Source organism: Sander lucioperca, chromosome 6 (genome assembly GCF_008315115.2).
Source record: "Sander lucioperca isolate FBNREF2018 chromosome 6, SLUC_FBN_1.2, whole genome shotgun sequence".
Classification (NCBI taxonomy): domain Eukaryota; kingdom Metazoa; phylum Chordata; class Actinopteri; order Perciformes; family Percidae; genus Sander; species Sander lucioperca.
In genome coordinates, this window is record NC_050178.1 from 6,624,708 (window position 1) to 6,641,381 (window position 16,674).

Genomic DNA, 16,674 nt, shown 5'->3' on the forward strand with positions numbered 1-16,674 from the left:
ATATTTGTTCTGCATGTCAGGGGCTGTCTAGAGCACTGTTAGACTTTTGTTTTCTGGATTTTTTGTTATCTAGTTGTAACTGAGTGATCATCTTCTCTAACTGAGCTATCCTCTGCAGTAATAGCAGTTAGTCATTAGTCATAATCACCAATTTACTAATCTACTATACATAAAACACCAATAATTCAATAAGACATTTCTGGAAAGTTACTGTGAATGAGTGCTGATGTAATGAGCATCACTGCTTTATAATTAGTTTTAAGCATGTTTTGAAGTATATGTAAGTGCATTACAGCTTCTTACCAGCACAGGTTTTGAGGTCGTCGTCTAGTCTGTAACCATGGTTACAGGAGCAAACAGGCCCACTGGTTGAATGTTGGCAGTGGTGCGAACACCCTCCGTTGTTGTTCTCGCAGCTGTTCACTATCTCCATCTCGATTTCTTTTACAAATTCACAGTGAGATAATGTGTGTTAATTAAAGGACTCAACTATCTTGTACCAGCTAAATATAAGGGTTATATGCATGTTATAATATTAAGAGGGTTTAAACTGACTGTAACACTGTTTGCCATCAGATCCCAGCTCATAGGCAGCATTACACACACAGGCGTAAGAGCCCAGTGTGTTGTGGCAGCCATGAGCACAGTTGGCCTGTTCTGTCTCACACTCATCAATATCTGTAACAGAAATATGTAACAAAACAAAACAATAAACACTATGAATGGAGGGATACATCTGGTTTGCACAGGTTTTGAAAAAGTTTTGGAAATTTCATTACTCTCACAAATCAAATCCATGTTTGCACTTGACAACCATCTTACACACACTTAACTCAGTGTTGGTAAATACCGACTATGGAAACATTTGCTTACAAATTTTGAATCTTATTTTTATTAAAAGCTGTACTTGTCTTAATCATGACAGGGACCGTTTAGAAGCTATCAACTGTATCACACGGTCTTTGACAGAGTTTTCCCAGTTGACATGGAAATGTAGAAGTTCAAATTTCAATTTCTCTGCTGTTTCCAATCTTCAAACTTGACTTTTGAGTCAATTTGGACAATACATCTCTAAGTGCTCAGAAAAATTTAATTTTAATCTACTTGACAATTGGGTAAACTCCATCTGCTGAGGAGGATGACTGTGTGATATGACCAAAAGCTCATGAGCAGCTACTAAATGTGGCAATATTGTTTTGTGAATCATTTTCTATATGTATCTCCTTATATTTTCTTCACTTGATTAACTATGAGCTACGTTAATAATCATTGTAATGTCACTATTATTGTTACTGATGACTTTACCTTTACATGTTTTCCCATCTTCAGCCAGAATGTAACCAGCTTTACAGTCACAGTGAGCTTTCCCACCATCAACACGACAATCGTGCATACAGCCTCCATTCTGATCTGCACAGGGATTCTGCACTGCAACACAGAAAGCACACACTCATAAACATAAATCTACTGGTGTCAGTCATCTGGGGAACACTTCTGGTGCAGTTGTGGAGGCACCAGACTGTAAAACTGACATATTAATGCAGAGCAGGTGGAGAGCTTTAAATTCATACTGCCATCCTGCACCTCCACCTCATCTCTTTTTTGTTCACTCAGCATAGCTGTGTGTGTTTGACTTGTGTAAGAATGTCCAGCATCTGGGATGAGAATTTTCAGCTCTGCAAAAATTAGAGGAAGCCGTTCCCAGCCAACGATTACAAAGGAAAAGTATCTGAGAGACAGTCATTTAAAATACATATATGTATAATTTCCCACCCCCAGAGATCGGAGATATTAAAAGAAGCAAGGATATCAAAATACTAATTTGAGAAAAAAACAATGATAGGAGACTGCTGTGATTCACTCCAATTTAATGTCTCATCCCATGCAAGACAGTTAATCATGCTCCAGCACAGACATTCTGTCAGATAATTACAAATGGCACCAGATTCAGAAAATGTGTTTTTAATGTTATGATCAAATCTTGAGAATCACACCTTCATAATCTTCCAAAGTACTCAGTTTTTTTGGCACTCTTTCCATTTATTATTTCTCTTTTCTATCTTGTGGTGTGTGTTGATGTGTGTTTAGTGTTGCCTTACACCAGAGTTTGGGTACTCACGTTTACAATGCTTGCCATCCTCTGCCAGCACGTAATTTGGCTTGCAGCGACAGCGGAAATGAGCAGCAGACTGCTGCACACAGTAGTGCTCACATCCTCCGTTGCTGATGGCACATGAATGAACAGCTGAAAAGGAAAAGAAAGGAAAAACTGAGAGACATGACAAAAGGCCAGAGAATTTAAATGAAGGGACAGAAAGAGAACAAGAAGATCCACCATCTTTCCAGAAAAAAATCAACGGCCATAAATCCAAACTGCAGTTAGTTTTTGTGACTTTTGATTTGACTGCTGTGTCACATCCACAGGAATATTTCTCAGAGGTCATGACTGCTGTACTGACATTCCTACACTCAGCGAATACCACAGAGAACTGCTTTGCTCTGAGCCACAACACATCCATCACCATAAAAGAGCCAAAAATCACAGAGAGATTTGAATGGCAGGACATCTCTGGTGGACAATGCTCGTCTGCTGATGAGATTGAGGGCAGAGCCAGCTCAATCATCTTCCCCGTTTCGGTTTCTCATCTTTATAGCAACAGATGAAACCCTGGTAGACGGCCTGGACTCGATTCCTTCAGAGAAAACAACAGGTAGAGGCCAAACAGCCGTGCGTTTTTAAAGTCGGTGTTTTTCATACTCAAAGGCTGGAGTCAAGAGTCATCCATTCACAAGTACATGTCAAACCGCAGAGAGCTATCCAGCTCAAACATTATTCAGCCACACGCTAAGTGTGTGGGATACATCTGATCTCTGCTGGCAGATCAAGAGCTGGATAAGACATGCAGAGCTGAGATTGAATTGATTTGACAACATATGCTCTTCTTTTTCTCCCTTTGACTCTGTGCTGACTGGTATGTGTTGTCCTCTAACCAGTATGTATGTGGTCATTCTGTGCATAGTGCAAAAATGAAAAACTTGTATTCACTTGTTAAATGGAAAGCAATATTTCAGTACTTGATCTATTTGTGAACATGCACACTTTTTGCAGCTTGCCTCTGCACAATTTGAACACTACTGTCACCAGACAGTGTGGCCTCATGATAAGCTTCACCTGGGAGTCAGTCCAGATGTGCACTATGATTATTAGTGCAATCAGTCATTTCTTCACAGCTGTCCCACAAGGGCCTCGCAGGGACAGTTGGGTCCCGCTACAATGTCTACTCTATAAGACAATGAAACAACTTCACCTTATGAAGCCAAGAAACACATAATCATTTCCACTCTAAATGTCAGGACACTGTATACATTCCTGACGGCAGAAACTGGTGCCAGGTTTATACTCTTTTCTCAGCTATTTCTGAAACCCCCAATTCTAATGCATCTGTCATGATAGAAACAACATACAGACACTGCGTAAAAACACAGCAGAGGTCAAGAGTGACAGCATAACACGCAGATTTATATGAAGTTTATACAATTTAAATGAAGCTTATGTGAGCGGTAAAATAACACACAAGCAGAATTTAAGGGAGGAAAAAGTTTGAATCATAACAAAAACAGACCTAGGGACACCACGGTCAACTAAAATAATAAAATCAACCCACAGTTTTCTACATTCTCTCATAATATTTGTGGTACTTTGTTTAGTTGTAAGTACTTATACATGTATAGGTGGTGAATCTTTGATTAAATATTTATAAGGAAAGATTAAGTAGTGGAGGGGATTAAGGCATCATGAAACAAGTTTAAACAAATTACCCAGGGACAGGTTTCTAAGATGGGTCCTTCAGGGTCCACAGAAAATGTCATATGAACATGTGCCTGGTTATAGATTGAAAAGGAACAGTAAAGAAAGAGCAAGAATATGTTGTGCCTTTATAAGAGAGATGACAGGAAACAGGGACAGTAAGACAGGGGCAACCCAATCGGCAACTATTTTGACTAACAATTAATTGGGTAAGAAATCTTTCAAGCAAAAGTGCAAATAATTAACTGGTTCCAGCTTCTCAGATGTGATAACTTGTGAAGTGATCATCATAAAGTGAATATTTTTGGGTTTTGGATTGTTGGTCAAGATGCATAAGCAATTAATGACAACACCTTGGACTTTAGAAAATTGTAATGGTCATTTTTCACAATTCACATTTTCACAACTCAGTCTATAGGCAAACCAATAATCAATAAAGTCATCTGCAGATTAATCAATAATAAAAATAGCAGTTAGTTGGAGCGTTAGTACAAATTGTGCTCCAGGACATGTAAGTTGAAGTTAAATCACTCAGAAATCCACTACAAGATATTGACTGAAGGGACTGTAACTCTGTATGGTTTTAACACACTGAGTTACAGAGAATCATCTCACAATAGGGCTTTTGTCAGAATCGAAGGGGTCACCTACTGCAACACCATGGATGTGGTTTAAATGATGAAGTGCCCATGTCAAAAAGCATATGTGGCTAAACCTCAATAAAATAATGACCAAAATATAATACTCGCAGTAGAAAGAAGTACTTTCAGACTTTTTCAGACTTTTCAGAACCAGTGTAATATAAGTTTTGAAAAAGCGGTTTCTAACCGGAAGGATGGATGAAACCTCAAATCAAGCTTTTGTATTGCTTTTGTATTGTAACATTAGTCAAAGTATGCTAATGAAGACCTAACTCCCTGTTAGAAGTATTATTTCAGTGACTTCTGTTTTTCCAGCTCATACAATTTAGGCATTGCCACGTAGCTGTAATGTTCCTTACCGAGGCAGGTGCGGCCGTCCACATGCAAGCGAGAGCCTGGGTGGCATTCACAGTAGTAGGAGCCCCTGGTGTTAACACATCTGTGCTGGCAGCCTCCATTATGGACCTGGCACTCATCGATATCTGTAGGGAAGGAGGGAGAAAAGAAAAAGACAGAATCAAGCAGAAGGAGAGGGACGGTAGAGAAATGAGTGCAATTTGACTAAATCCTCTCATTATGAGAAAAAATATTGGTCCCAAGAGTAAAGCCCAGATAATCTGCAAAGCTAAGGGAGGAATTTAACACAGATTTTAGGATAAAGATGTACTCGGAGAAGAAAGGGGATGATGGATGAGAAGGGAATGTATTCTCCAAGTGCATTACAGCTCAAACAAACAAATCCCCCATGTGGTAACAACTACTGAACATTTAAAACCAAATTTAAATTCTTTTGCTTCTTGTCAAAGTCCCTTGGGTTCAGCAAACATATGGGAACTTAAAATCAGAGGATGCAAAACATACACATTCCTCTCAGCTTGAGCGTTGAGATTATAAACAAATAAAAGAAGGGGGTTCTACGTTTGGGAAAGTGCTGGCGAGCAAAACATGACTGTTTTGCCATGTGACGAGATTCAAATGAGCCGTCTGCCTAAACATTTCTTATTTTAGGGGTCAAAGACTCATAAATTGTTCATCAGCAGACCCCCTGTGAGATCAGAGCTGATTTATGAAGCCCTGCTCTGGACTTCTAACAGCCCGTCTACTGCCTAGCCTAGAAATCTAGACGCACCCTAGCGGCAGCAAATGTAATTTGCAGCATCTTGATGTGGGTCTGGCTTGTCAGGCTATCTACTGCCATCACCACCAAGAAAAATAGGACATGAAGTCGCACCCACCTCACCCCCAGGCCAGTGACATGTTACCTGTTTGCTTTAACGTTACTAAAATGATCACAGTGAAGTTACTGGAAATGTTGCTTGCCGCAAAAAAGTGGTGTGACACATTAAAAAGGTGAGTGTGAATGTCTCTTGGCTGCTGCATGTCTGTAAAAACAGCTAACACATCATAAAAGACAATTAGTCAGCCCCAAGTTTAATGTCTGGTTGAGAAATATGTTGTTAAGCACAGTCCTGACTACAGGAAGCTATTTTCAGAAAGAAACTATTTCAAGCATTAAAAGGAACTCCAGTGAAAAAGAGCTAATTTTATAAATTAGTTAAATAATTAAATTTACTAAGGGGGAATATTACTTTTATTTTATTGTCATGATTATTTTTTTGTTGTTTTGTACTGTCTCACCACTTACCACACATTTTGTCTTCGGGCACTGTGTTGTAAACATTGCATCAAACAGATCAGTAGAATCAAACCCCTATAAATAACTTCTCAACATTCATCAAACCCCCTCTCTCCAAAACATAAATAGACAGTATTGCACCCTCAGTGGGAAGATTCATTTGCAAATAAATGTATGTATACAGTTGCCTTTATATTTCGCTTCTCAGGGCAGTTTTCTCCCACAGTCCAAAGTTTAAATTGTCTATAGATTGGAATACGATAGATTGGAGCCGTTCGCCAAACGACCGACCAATCAGCGTTAGTTTTGAGGCGGGTTTAGGTGTGACGCAACGAGAAGCGACTGTTCAGTCTAAACAACATGGTGGCTTCCACGGATGAGATGAGCGTAGCTATTGCGCAAGTTTTATCCGAATTAGAAAGTATTCTTTCATTGAAAGAAGAGCAAAAAACGGCACTGGAGGCTTTCCTCGGAGGAAAAGATGTTTTTGCTCTTCTTCCGACTGGTTTCGGCAAGAGTTTGATATATCGTTGATCTGATTGGTTGATTTGGCTCGTCTATCACCAACATAGGTGGTGATAGACAGATGGTTTATCCAATCAGCTAACCAGTATTTTCGCCCCTTCCCAAAGGTTCTCCAACGGAAAGTTCCCAGATGGATATGCCGAGCAAATCCATCTGGCGGAGTCAGGTTATATAGTTGCATGGTGCTACAAAATTATTTTGTTGGCATCATAACCTTTGGCGTTTAAGATTTGGCAAACCTATTAAAACAGTTGCATATTAACACATTCAGCAGATACAGAGCAACATTAGCACTTATTTAGCATTGTGTTTCTGGCCACCTGCCAAATGTAAGTCCAATGTTCTTCTTTTAGCTCTGTTTCTGGTCTCTACCAATTGAGAGCAATGAAAGTAAACTAATAACAGTAGAGTTGTGGGCCACAAAACAAAAAATAATGAGCTGAAAGATGCTCAAACCTCCTTAGAGCTGAGGCGAACTGCATGGTGGAGCACTAATTCTCTGTGGCTTTATCACTACAAGAGACCCTTTCACATTACTCATTTGATCCATTGTTAACAATAAAATATAGGTTATAGCAGCTTTACTGTCGTATTTCTCATGGCCAGTGGTGAAACAAATATGAATATCAGAGTCCCTGTAACATAAGGAGTGAATTTAGCCTCCATCGTGCTCGTGTCACGCTGTGTGGGATGAAGGCAGCGGGACAATCTGCATCTGAGCTTTATCATGCGCATTACACACCACCACATCACTGTCTTCATGTTCCCGCAGTTACACACAAGTACACACAAATAGTATATGACCTGTTATTTTCCCATAAGTCAGGTCTTTACAAGACCCAAAACACCCTGATGTTATAGAACATGATAAAGGAAGCACCGTGTTGTAAATTATGAAATCTTGGTTGTTAATGGGATTCATGGAACACTGATTCTACTCTTCATAATAAAAACAAGGATATGATTAGGATAAGAACAAAAGTGCAGTGTATGGGAAGGGACAAACATGTACTTGCTTAATGGTTCCAGTAAAAACTGCCCAAGACAGCTAAATTACAGGAATATCCTTATGCTGAACCCATCTACTCCCAATAATATCCAATGACATCTTCAAATATAGTGTTTGGGGGAGAAATGAGCTTCTAAATTTTCCTCTTCTTTGTCTTTCTGCTGCCAGACTTCAGCTCCACTTGGTCCAGGAAAGCTGGCAGGAGCCGTCCCTTCGTTTTTCCATCCATGCTGCATGCCGTCCTTTGGTTTGGTTTTTCATGAAATGGGATCCAGCAGTGTGGAGCTGCTGTTCTTCGGTCGACTGCAGCGCACAGTCAGTGAAGCCCCTCCAGCCTGGTTTCCACATCCAGAACATGATCCCCGCACCCAAGCTCAGAGCCAAAGCCTCCGCAGCACTTGGCTTTTACAGAAGACACATTCATTCTCTGCCCGCAGCCACCTACAGCACAGTGTTGTCTTTATGGAAAACTAGTTTGGTCCATTTCCGAAAAGTGATTTGTTTATTGTGTGCAGAAGATAAATCATTTCTGAACAGCCTAATTTATCTCCAAGAATGACATCTAAGTAATACAGCAGATCAGAGGGATTATCGGCAATATGGTAATTACAAATGTAAAACATGTTTCATCTTGTGCATTCATCCCAGAGCCCAGTCCTGCCAAACATGAAAAGAAATATTCAGTCATAATAATATTGACATAATCTGTCGAGAGTGTAGCTGGTATCTAGCCCTGTTTGTGTTAGCGTTACAAAGCATCACTCATGATTTATAGTTCATGTTTTCAATGTGCTCTATCTTTGTTGGTAAAAGCGATCCTCCTCTATTCTGATCAGAGACAAAGTTATCTGGGCAGTGCCAGACAGCGCGTTCAGCAGACACATTATCAGGGGGACTGATAAGCCAGTCCGGCTGAGCCATGAACAAATACTCTGACCACAGTAAATACCTCCCTACTTATGCATTAAGTCCTACTATAAATCTATTTATAATATTTTTTTTAAATGAGCCTATGTTCTGAAAAGAAACATTATGCAGTGTATATGGTAGCATTTGCTACTTTTTGAAAAGAATAAAATTAATTTGTTGTAAAATAAAATGTCAGCGTTACTCACTTCAATGATTAACAGTTAAATGAATGCGTTTTACAATCTTTTCCTCTCGGGATGGACCCAGAGTGGAATCATTAATACACTCATGCATTTTGGCTGTGAAATTATCACTTACCTGCTGCCAGGTAGCCATGGTTGTAGCCGTGGTATCCATGGTAACAGTGTGGCCTATAACAAATCCTTCTAAAGTAACTCTGTGGATAGTTTGCAGCAGATGTCAGACATGCCATCGCTTCAATTAACACCAAAAAGAAAATCTGCTGCCCTGATGACAAAGTCATGGTCGAAAGTGAAACGTAATGCCTCACAGAGAACTTAAAAAAAGTAAAACTTTTACTGTAGAAAATTAAACATTTTAAACATATTGTTTGTTAAGCATATTAGCTATGCAAAATTAAAATGACTGACTAGTTCTGCAGGTGCTGAATCCTGGTCTGATGTAACATGGTAACTACATTTTATTCACTCTGCCTCCTGATTTTGCTCTCCCTTTCTCCATCCCCCTCTCCTCTTTCACCCTCCCATCTACTAAAACTAAATGTCCATCACATTAAAGATCCTCCTCTCTCCCCCCTTTTCCCCACACTTCAATATCACCCTCACCCAAAAACACTCTCTTACACTAGAGGCATATCCAGTGCTGCATGAACTACAAATAAATAATTCTGCATTTTACCAGCCAACAGTAATTGATGTCTTTCCCTCAATGATTTACAACATGTTACTACAGGGCCACTGTATTTTTCAAAGAATATTATGTGATAAAAAGCAATATTTATGAGTGCACATCACTCCACAGTTTTGGAGAATAAAGAATGTGAACAGACTAAAAGAATATGCTGTCTATAAATTTATTTTGATATTGACATGTTTAAAAAAAAATGCCTCTAAGGGAAAGCAAAATGTGCTAAAAGCCAGACATCAAATTCAGTATTTATAATCCAAACATGGATTAGCCTTGCACTGAAATTGTCTATTAAGGAGCTAAGCACTGTGCTCTCATCTGTTGCCAAAACATACACACAAACATAGCAGCAGGACCATGACAGCACTTTATAGAGCTTATAAAGAGCAAAGCATATTCATGGTCAGCATCACTTCTCTTCTCTGAACGCAAATGGCCCTTAAGAGACCTCTGCGGGAAACAATGACTAACTTCTTATGATCTTTCTTCTTAATAATGCAAACTTAAAGTTTCTGTAACATACACCTGTACATTCATTACATCAGGCCACAAGCATCTGAGAAGTACTCAAGCTCAAACAGACCAGCAGAAACTGATACAGATCAGGGGTTTTTGTCACACCACACTACACGCCAACATATTCACAACTCTGCACAAATTGCATGTAAAATGCATATTTGTGCAGACTTCAGGATCATGTGGACAATGATGCAAGCCAGTTGAGAACAAAAGCAGCTTGTTCAAGCATGGAAGACATATGATAGGCTCAGAGCCATAACTGTAAGATATCTTGCCAGAGTGAAACACTTTGAATAAAATACTAGAAAAAGCCAGAAGAGAACCTAGCAACATTGAGATGTTTTTCTTAAAAAAACTTTACGGGAACTGTCTTTCTCTGTGGGCTAACAAGAGCATCTTATACCTGCTGATTTTGGAAGACGTTACTCACACACTCCTAGAGCTCACTATTAAGACAGGTGGCAAACATTGGCAGACTATTACTCCCACCTTCACGCTCGTTTTGGTCTGAGCAGTCAAGTTCATTGGGCATGACGGCTAAAATGTTGATGCTGCTGCGCTGCACTGAGCACGACAGCAGTTACTGTTGACCTCTTCCACTTTGATCAGTGCCATCTGTATCAGTGCTGCTTATTCAAAATCTAAAATACATAACATAAATAATACATAAATGCACAAATACAATGGAATTTGACCAGGAGCATACATCTAGGGAACTCTCTACAAATGAATTAAATTGTAAATTCAGTGTTTAGTTTTTTTCTTTTCTTTTTTTGCACTAAACAAAAGATGCATTTGTTTGTTTCTTGTCCATGCAAGCAGTATTCGCATATGCACATCCCGCAGCAGATGTCTTTCATCCAAAAAATGATTGCAGTTTGCCAAGGACAGGATTCCCCCAAAGTAGTAAAGTGGTTGTATACGATCCAACTCCCCAGAACCATTTGTTCTTAACAGCTAAATGAATGGATCTTGTCTCTCATCCGGACTCATGCAGGCTTTGACTCTGCAGCTCTTCCAGCTTTAGTCCATCATGCAGAGGGAAGCTGATCACTTTCTGCAGACGCAGCATCACACATGCAGCACTAACTTAAACATCCACAACATTCTTCCAGCTTCTTTTACCTCTGTTAATAACACTGCCAATTACAGACAATTAGGACATTAATGCTGCGGGTAGCTGTTTTCCTCCAATATACACCAGTGGCAGAGGGCAGAGAGCTATGAAAGCCAGCTGTGACAACGTTCCCATCAACTCTCTTAATAACCGTGACCTGGATCAGATCTCTCACTGGTTCCTCCAGCCGACAGCCATACTGCAGAGCATTCCAGCGTCTCTCCTCTAGGCTTGGCTGCTGCACAGAGGAATCATTATTCTGATTAAACCAACTACTCACAGATATTTCCTAATCAGAAACATCAAACTATGATGGAGCAAAATGTGAATTTCATGGGGAAATGTTTGGGAAAAAGTTCAGTTTTGGTAAGCTGTGGTTCAGAGATTCTGGGCCTCTTGATAGACTGGTAGCTGCGCTTTCGTCCACAGAAATTTTGAATCATTAAACATCCTTTTTTAGTTAAAATATCTGTTTCTGTTGTTCCCTTGAGTTAAAGTGATCTGGTTATGATGTTTACTGGTTGCAGAATCTACATTCACACAAATAAAAATTAAAACAAAACTCCATGAATGTGAACATCAACGTGCAAAAAGAACACGGAATAAAGGACCAAAAACAAATGGATGCTGAGTAAAGACACAACAAACTATATAAATCCAAATTATTGTAAGGTAATAGCCTGTAAACCAGACAAATCTGCCAGCTCATGTTTCATTTGCTCTGGCAGATACATTTGGCCCCCCTCCCACACACACACATTTCCAGCCGGCCAGAACCTGGACTGAAGCGTCATGTTTGAACGTAGTTACTGGACATAACTGGAATACTGCGACCGGCGCAACGCAACACGCTCACAAAATTCAGATCAAACTGTCAAACTAGGTGGTGTTGATCAAATATGAATCAAGATTCTGTTACTGTGTTACATATTTCTTGCCTAAAATGGTTTTAGAAACACATTGTGTACTGTTTAGCTGTAATTTCAGAAAGTTTCTGACCCTGGTGGCATTTTTTTTTCTGCTTCAAAACGACTCAAGCAGTGTTCTCGCTGATGGCTCAACTCTTATTGGTTGTAGGTCTATTCAATTGTGTACAGAGGCATTTTGGTCTGCACCATTTATAATGTTCCTTGGAAATTGAAAATTAACTGAGAGGTTCCAGATTCATACGCATTGGCGAATTAGTTTGGCTATGCCAAGTGAACCATTAGGGTAACATTATGGGCTGCTAATAAACACTATACAGTACAGCTGAGGCGGAAGGGAATAACATTAGTTTTGTAGGTATTTGGTCATAAAACCAAAGTATTGGACAAATTCAAATTTGTATGGCGCTAGATGTAAAGTTGAAGGATCACCACAGTTGTTGCAATTCATCCTAAGGGGAAAATGAATGTCTAAATACTTTTCCATTGCAACCTATCCAAGTTCTATCATTGTTGTTGCAAAATTTCACTCAAAACCACAAATGTCCACTTAATGGTGGCGTCAGGGGATCACCAAGTCGTTAGGATTCATCCACCGTGAAGTATGAATGCCGGGACCAAGTTTCAACCGCTAACTGTTAAGATATGTCGGACTGACATTGCCATACCTAGAGCCACGCAGCTAACATGGCTAAAAACATTTAATTAGTTGAGTGGAGTAAGGACACAAAAGGCAAATGATGGTAAATTCAGGGTTAGGTGTAAAATTACTTGGTGTCACTTCAGTCTGAGCAAAACTGACTAAGTCAAATATGTTTGTTAGTTAAGTAATATTTTAATACTAAAACAAAACAACCATTTGTGCTTACAAAAGATAACAAAAAAGGAATTATAAAAAAGGAAGTGTACTTTGAGCATGAACATTATAGCTGTACAGTATGATAACCACAACCCCAATATTCTGTATGGTATCACGTTACTGATATAAACTGATACAACCCAGCTACACAACAAATATAGTAGAGGACTCACCTTGACAGGTTTTGCCATCTTCATTCAGTTTCTGTCCAGCAGGACACCTGCAATAGAAACTTCCAATGGTGTTACAGCAGAGAGCCTCACAGCCTCCATTGGTCTCCTCACATTCATTAAGATCTGACGGGGAGAAACAAGGACAAAGTTAATCCTGTAGTTATTAAAACCACAACCAAAAACAGAAATTAGAAAGAACAGTGAACAGTCAAATATGTTTAACAAGCTCAGTGTTTTGGTGAAAACAGCACTGACCTTTTTTTTCTTTGAGCAGCAAAGATTAAGAAAAAATGCGCCTTCCTTTTAATGTCAGTCTGATTAAGTTTCAAATAGTTTCCATGAATAAATTTAGATCTAGCTTGGAAAGTGGAACGTGCTCAAGTGCCTGGAAATTCATGAGAATGACTGCAGGATACTGTGTTTGCCGTTTCCATTCTTAAACATCTCCTCAGTACCAACTTCAAGGACAAGGAAAAATACATAATATATCCAAAACAGAATCAAAATATAGCAAGTCATAAATTAAGTGGGACGAAAAGAAATATGCAGCATTCACATGTTGTCCTCATCTCCTCTAACTTCCTCCAACATAAACCAGGACTGGCATTTATCAATCATGCAGAACCTCCAAAATACTTCCATAAGAAGTAACAGTTTTTCCATCTCATTTCCACAGCTAAATTTCCTGCCAAAACTGTCATCAACTAAACCAGATCAAATCTTTCCCTCCAGTTCCCAAACTAGACATAATGACTCGGGTCAGATACAGGTGATGACAGTTCACCAAATACCATCATTTGAGCTGCATATCGTCTGCGTAATGACGAGCTATTGATATTGAAATTGAAAAGGGGTCATGTGTTACGGGTTGTTCACTTTTACACTGCAGTTTCGGGACCCAGCCAGACTGACTACATTAATGTTAAATTGTATTCATATGGGGGTTTGTCAGGAGAGATTATCCTCACAGTGTAGTTTTAAACTTGATGACATTGGGCTGTTTCATTTGCCATGCCAGCAGAAGGAATCTTGGACTGAAAACTGAAAGCCATGGAGAAAATTAGGAGGGAGCATTTACTTGGCACTAACCAGTTTGTAAACTTTCTCCATGTCCATAAAAGCGGAGAGTTACTGTACAGAGGAAGAGTATGAATGCAAAGAAAATTGCTTTATAGAACATTTTCCCCCCTCAAGCAGACTCCGGTGCATTGTGATGCCAGCGTTTAACCAGCCAATTAAACGATTTCCCTCTCAGTTTACAGCATCTGGAAATGTTCACACCAAAACACTGCACTCTTTCTATTGCCAATTGTTTAAAACTGTCATAAAACCTAAACGGCATACAACACGTAATGAAAAAAACCTTTAACATCAAGAATACATTTTATTACACTATGAAATAAAATTCCTGTTCATCATTTATTACTCCAATCCTTTTTAGCAAGGCTGGATAAGTTGCAGCTACAGATCCATTCAAGGATGCTCACTGATTTTTATTTGGGTACTTTATCACAAGATCTTGATTTAATGAGTCTGGGCCGTGGGGTGAAAGGGAGTGTCTGCCTTTTAGCACAATTCATTTAACTTTCTAAACAAGTACCGTAATAACAGCAGGTTTGAAGAAAATTATCCATAAACAACTGGACTAAAGCAGACAATTGATGATGACCTAAAGTCAAGAGCAGGATTGAAGACCCTGAGGAATCCTGTGGTGAGAGCTGCGCCACTAGTGTGTTGTTTTGAGTGTGTGTGAAGACGTCCATCTCCCCCCTCTTTCCCCCTGAGGCCACACACCTCTGTGGCAGCTTGAGCAGGGGTCTGCCAGGAGACAGTGTCATGCTCATCATTCTGCCCAATAAGCCGGCAGGAATGTTGAACTGCTACAGGTCAGCATACAAAATGCAACACTGGAAACTGACTATCTACAGCAGCTCGATAAAGAAGCATGCTTTTACTAAAGGCAGAATATTTGTCTTTTTCTCCAAACAGGTACGGAATAAAGTTCAGCCAAAGTCGTTTTTTAGAGGGCAGAAGAAACTCCTTAGAGAAAAACCTTGAACATGTTTCATGTTTTAGTATGGATGTGAACCTGCTATTAGGATGTTTTATCGTATTACTATCTTATATTATATTGTCTTCAATTACATTGTTGTTGTTGTACAATGAGGACCACATTGGAAATCAACAAATAGTTCCATAACTGTGCCAAAAAAACAAAAAATAGAGATGAACCAGATTATTGTTAATATGTGGTTGCCACATGGAAAGATGAACTATATCTCTTTGCTGCACAAATGTTAATATAACTTTTTTTTCAAATCTGAAACATTCCCAGCCATAAAAAGTATTTGTGTTAAACTCAATGACCTCTGAAGACATGAGTGAGTCTGGGGGTTGGAGCAGAGGCTCCACCTTCACCTGACTCCAGGGGGAATTTAATTTTGTGTCACCCTCACTCATCCATCAATCCATCACCAAGCTGAACCTCCAGCAGGGTGATCAGAAACAGCTAAAGAAGCGAAAATAGAGCTGTAGCCTTCTTCAAAATAAGGATGTTTTAAGAACAAGCCCCTTCCCCTGAACATCAGATCACTTCTCCCTTCTCACTTTTCGCTCTTGGGGGTTGGTGTGCACATTTTCCAAAAAGAGATCAGATGCCTGAACCACAGTAGTGTGTCTGCAGCCCAATTTATGTCCCAGGTTTCACCCAGCAAATGCCATACATTTTCTGGGTGTGACAATTGTTTAGGCATCTACAAACGTACTAGCCTATATCCACAACGTTCAACTTCCGGGATTGTTCCGTTACCGCCGGAAATTCCGCCGGATGTCACTCTTTATGGCCGGATGTCCGGTACCTTCCGCTTTCTTTGTGTTGGAATTTTAAACTCAGGTCGATTTATGAGGACTATGATTAACTGCTCCTCAGATCTCTGCAGGGTAAATCCAGACATCTAGCTAGACTATCTGTCCAATCTGAGTTTTCTGTTGCACGACTAAAACAACTTTTGAACGTATACATGTTCCACCAAAACAAGTTCCACCCCGAGGCTATTTTGCAGAGGCACCAGGGCTTCGTCCGGCGCTTAGCGAGGCACAAGACAATTGTGATTGGTTTAAAGACATGCCAATAAACCAGAGCACGTTTTTCTCCCATCCCGGCAGGTGATGGGAGGAAGGTCTGGCAATGTGAGACTAGGCATCTACTGACTAAATTAATCACAAAAAGCAACAAGTCCCCCAAACCATTCGACGACAGATTGTTTATTCCGACTTTATACGACTCACATGAGCGTTTTCCGTCCTCATATCTAAACCGTTTTCGTAAAGCCATTTTACGAAAATTGATGCCTAATTGCAAATTTGGTAAGACGTGTCAGACTTCAGGAGCTCCACACAGTCTGGCGAGAAATCGGCAGCCTGCTGCGCTCCATACCCAGGGCAAAGTCACTGTTTCTGGGTTACTGGACTACCGGGGCTCAGGGCCCGCGGCATAACTATAGTATATTTACAGTTTGAATTTCGTCACAGCATGTATATCACAGCTACTCTAAGGTCTTACAAAGTTAACACTTTTGTCCAATTTCAATTTAAGGCACTTTTGTGAATTTGACGAGTCTCGTTAGGAGGAGCTGCTAGCTAGGCTATGTGTCCCATTCAATCC

General features: G+C 39.8%; 1 protein-coding gene across 4 annotated transcripts in view; it reads right to left on the reverse strand.

Annotated features, from left to right (window-relative positions):
* megf6b (multiple EGF-like-domains 6b) overlaps window positions 1-16,674 on the reverse strand; it is a 66,749-nt gene that overhangs the window by 17,086 nt on the left and 32,989 nt on the right. For 3 of the 4 annotated variants that reach the window (XM_036002456.1, XM_036002455.1, XM_031301631.2), the window contains exons 5-10: window positions 13,011-13,133; window positions 4,809-4,931; window positions 2,120-2,245; window positions 1,306-1,428; window positions 556-678; window positions 304-441 (exon numbers count right to left, since the gene is read on the reverse strand). In XM_036002456.1, the coding sequence (XP_035858349.1) occupies window positions 304-441; window positions 556-678; window positions 1,306-1,428; window positions 2,120-2,245; window positions 4,809-4,931; window positions 13,011-13,133 (756 nt within the window). Of the gene's footprint in view, window positions 1-303; window positions 442-555; window positions 679-1,305; window positions 1,429-2,119; window positions 2,246-4,808; window positions 4,932-8,846; window positions 9,217-13,010; window positions 13,134-16,674 lie in introns of those variants that run through there. The other variant, XM_036002457.1, reaches the window with a different exon arrangement.